The 2957-nt window shown below is 41.2% G+C and overlaps 1 protein-coding gene across 1 annotated transcript; it reads left to right on the top strand.

Annotated features, from left to right (window-relative positions):
- Positions 1-1380: 1380 nt before the first annotated feature.
- On the top strand, positions 1381-2380 carry LOC139423584 (aquaporin-8-like). Its single transcript, XM_071175173.1, has 2 exons — positions 1381-1673; positions 2239-2380. Exons 1-2 carry the CDS (start codon positions 1381-1383, stop codon positions 2378-2380), a joined length of 435 nt encoding a protein of 144 aa, XP_071031274.1.
- Positions 2381-2957: the final 577 nt, after the last annotated feature.

Here is a 2957-nt window from a genome sequence, read left to right as displayed (position 1 = left end):
TTTATTACTGTTTCCGTGTTATTTTGGCACGTTGATTTTTCATGTATGTTATTTGTGGAACTGAATTCAAATGCGACTATTTATTTCACTCTGCCTCCCTTATACACACCTTACACAGACATAGCATTTTCCTTGATGGCCAAAAAGCGCAATTTTAGTCTCTTTTTCATTTCACTTCACCAATTTGAACTGTTTTGTGTATGTCCATTACATGACATCCAAATAAAAATACATTTTTAACAACAAAATAGGAAAAACGCCAAGGGGGATGAATGCTTTTGCAAGGCACTGTATATGTAAAAGATTGTTATCGTAATATGTTATTCTAATTATTATGTAGATATGTTTCAGTCACATTACATATACAACACAGGAGGTTGGTGGTACCTTAATTGGGGAGGATGGGCTCGTGGTAATGGATGGAGCGGAATAAGTGGAATTGTATGAAACACATCAAACACATGGTTGCCATGTGTTTGGTGCCATTCCATTTGCGCCATTCCAACCATTATTATGAGCCGTCCCCCCCTCAGCAGCCTACACTGATATACAAGTGGATTGATGGTAATTCAGTAGTTATGTAGAATGACAACTTATATAGACAGTCATATAATGAGGCGGCTTGTCCATGTGTTCTATAACACACTCATCATTTTGGTATTTTATTAGGATCCCCATTAGCTGTTGCCATAGCAGCAGCTACACTTCCTGGGGTCCACACAAAACATGAAACATGACATAATACAGAACATGAATAGACAAGAACAGCACAAGGACAGAACTACATACATTTAAGACGTGACACAGAGCCTCTATGCTGTACTTCTATTGTATTTTAGGCAATAGCTCTATCTGCAGAAGCAGGGTTTCTGTCCCTGTATTCTAACTGCATAATGTATATTTAAATGTAAGCTATTCATTTCACAACTAGTATTCATAATACTATTCATAATAACAGTCATGGGGAAATCATTTTGATTGATTAATTTATCCATACAAAGTCCTGACAAGTATGTTTGAAGTTAAATCAAAAGTATTGCATTTAACGGTAATCACTTAAGCGAACAATATCTGAACATTTCTTGCATTTTGTCTCAATGTTTGATGATCTGGTAGCATTTTTCTGCCCAGCTATCTGGACCATTCTTATCAACTTCCCCCTCCGCTATCTTCACCCCACCTCCGCCCCTCACCTCCACTTCCCTCCTTGTCTTCGGTCCTCCACCTCCTCCTCCCATTCCTCCACCTCCCTCCTCCTCATCCACCTCACCCCTCCTCCTCCCTTCTTATTCCTTATCAGCACTCTTGCGTAACCTCTAGACTTAAGAGCACTAACAACCCATGGGCTGTTTCCAGCCTTACACAGTCTAACCCAACACCATGGCTCTCTATGAGTCTAAGACCGAGCTCTGGGACCTGGACATCAATGTGATCCAGCCAGAAGGGAAAGGTCCAGATCCAGCCACAGATGGAAACAGCAGTACCGAGTCGTTCAGGGATGCGTTCCAACGTTATATCCAGCCCTGTCTGGCAGAGCTGCTGGGTTCATCTCTGTTTATCTTTGTGGGGTGTCTGTCTGTGATCGAGAACACAGAGGGCACCGGAAGGCTGCAGCCGGCCCTGGCACACGGCCTGGCCCTGGGCATCGTTATCGCCGTGCTGGGGGAGATCAGGTAAGGCTGGGGGCCCCTCTGGGGGTGGGTGGTGAGAGGCTGGAAGGTGATAACCTGGTCCTAGATCTGTTTGTGCTGGCTGTATAGCCAACTTTTCTGGCCATGACATGGTATAGGTTTTGGGACTAGGCTGGGAAGTTGATGCTCAGGTTTTCAAATGTTAGCAGAGCAACAGAAGAGTCTGTTCCTAGGCTTTCAACATGCAGCATGTTGATGCATAACAGATTGTGTAAAAGCATTGCAAAAATGAAGACTTGTAATGGATCTGTTGATCAGCATTGACTTGAAGTTTTATGACTGTGCTTTCAAAGTAGCCTACAATAGATCATTACAATGCACAACAGGATTTTAAAATCACACTTGTATCATTTTGATGAGGCAATCTACATTAGCATTTTTTCTTAATATGGTTTTATTGTTGCTACTTGCCTCTATATTTAAAATAGTTTGTTTTGTTTTCTAAATGATGTGCCTCATATAAAAAACTATTGTGAACTGTTTAAAATAAAACAACTTAATTAAAATGTATTAGGGTAATTCAATTGTTCCATGTCTCTCTCTGCAGTGGGGGCCACTTCAACCCAGCAGTGTCTGTGTCTGTGTTTCTGATCGGGGGTCTCAACATCATACTGCTGGTCCCCTACATACTGGCTCAGATGTGTGGAGGGATGATAGGGGCAGGACTAGCCAAGGTGGGTACTCTGTAGCCTACTAAAAGGTTTGTTGCACTTCTACTCGTACTAACTTGGTATTTAATAGGATCTTAATTATAATTGTTCTTATTTATTGACATTGAAGACATGTACATTTATTTAACTTCATTATTTGGTAACAATATGTACTTTCTAGTACAAACATTCAAGAATTCAATATACAGTATTTGGTAACTACCTGGCACCAAATGGGTAGGCCTACTGTCACTAAAGACTATGTAAACATCAGGAAAATATCAGCTAGATCTTTCACACTTTCAGAGGGTTGATCGTCCCATAATACACAACACTTGTACAATCTGCACTTATCCTAACAGTATGATCATCCTCATTCTGTCAACACTTCAGATATGGATCATGACAATAATCTCTTTCTGCACCTACCCTGCTCTTCTCTTGGCTGCTATCAGGACAGTAAAACGATAAAGCAATTGACGTCCATGAGGGTTGAGTGACCAGGCAGTCACCCACTCTACTCTATTGGCAGTCATGTACATGTACAGTACAGTGTCCTTAGAGATGAACAAGATTAGTTGAGTCTGTGTTTCACCACCTTGTAAAGTCAAGAGCT

This window comes from Oncorhynchus clarkii, chromosome 13, assembly GCF_045791955.1.
Source record: "Oncorhynchus clarkii lewisi isolate Uvic-CL-2024 chromosome 13, UVic_Ocla_1.0, whole genome shotgun sequence".
Taxonomy (NCBI): domain Eukaryota; kingdom Metazoa; phylum Chordata; class Actinopteri; order Salmoniformes; family Salmonidae; genus Oncorhynchus; species Oncorhynchus clarkii.
The sequence above is the reverse complement of the archived record's forward strand: the minus strand, read 5'-3'. Positions and strand labels throughout refer to the sequence as shown.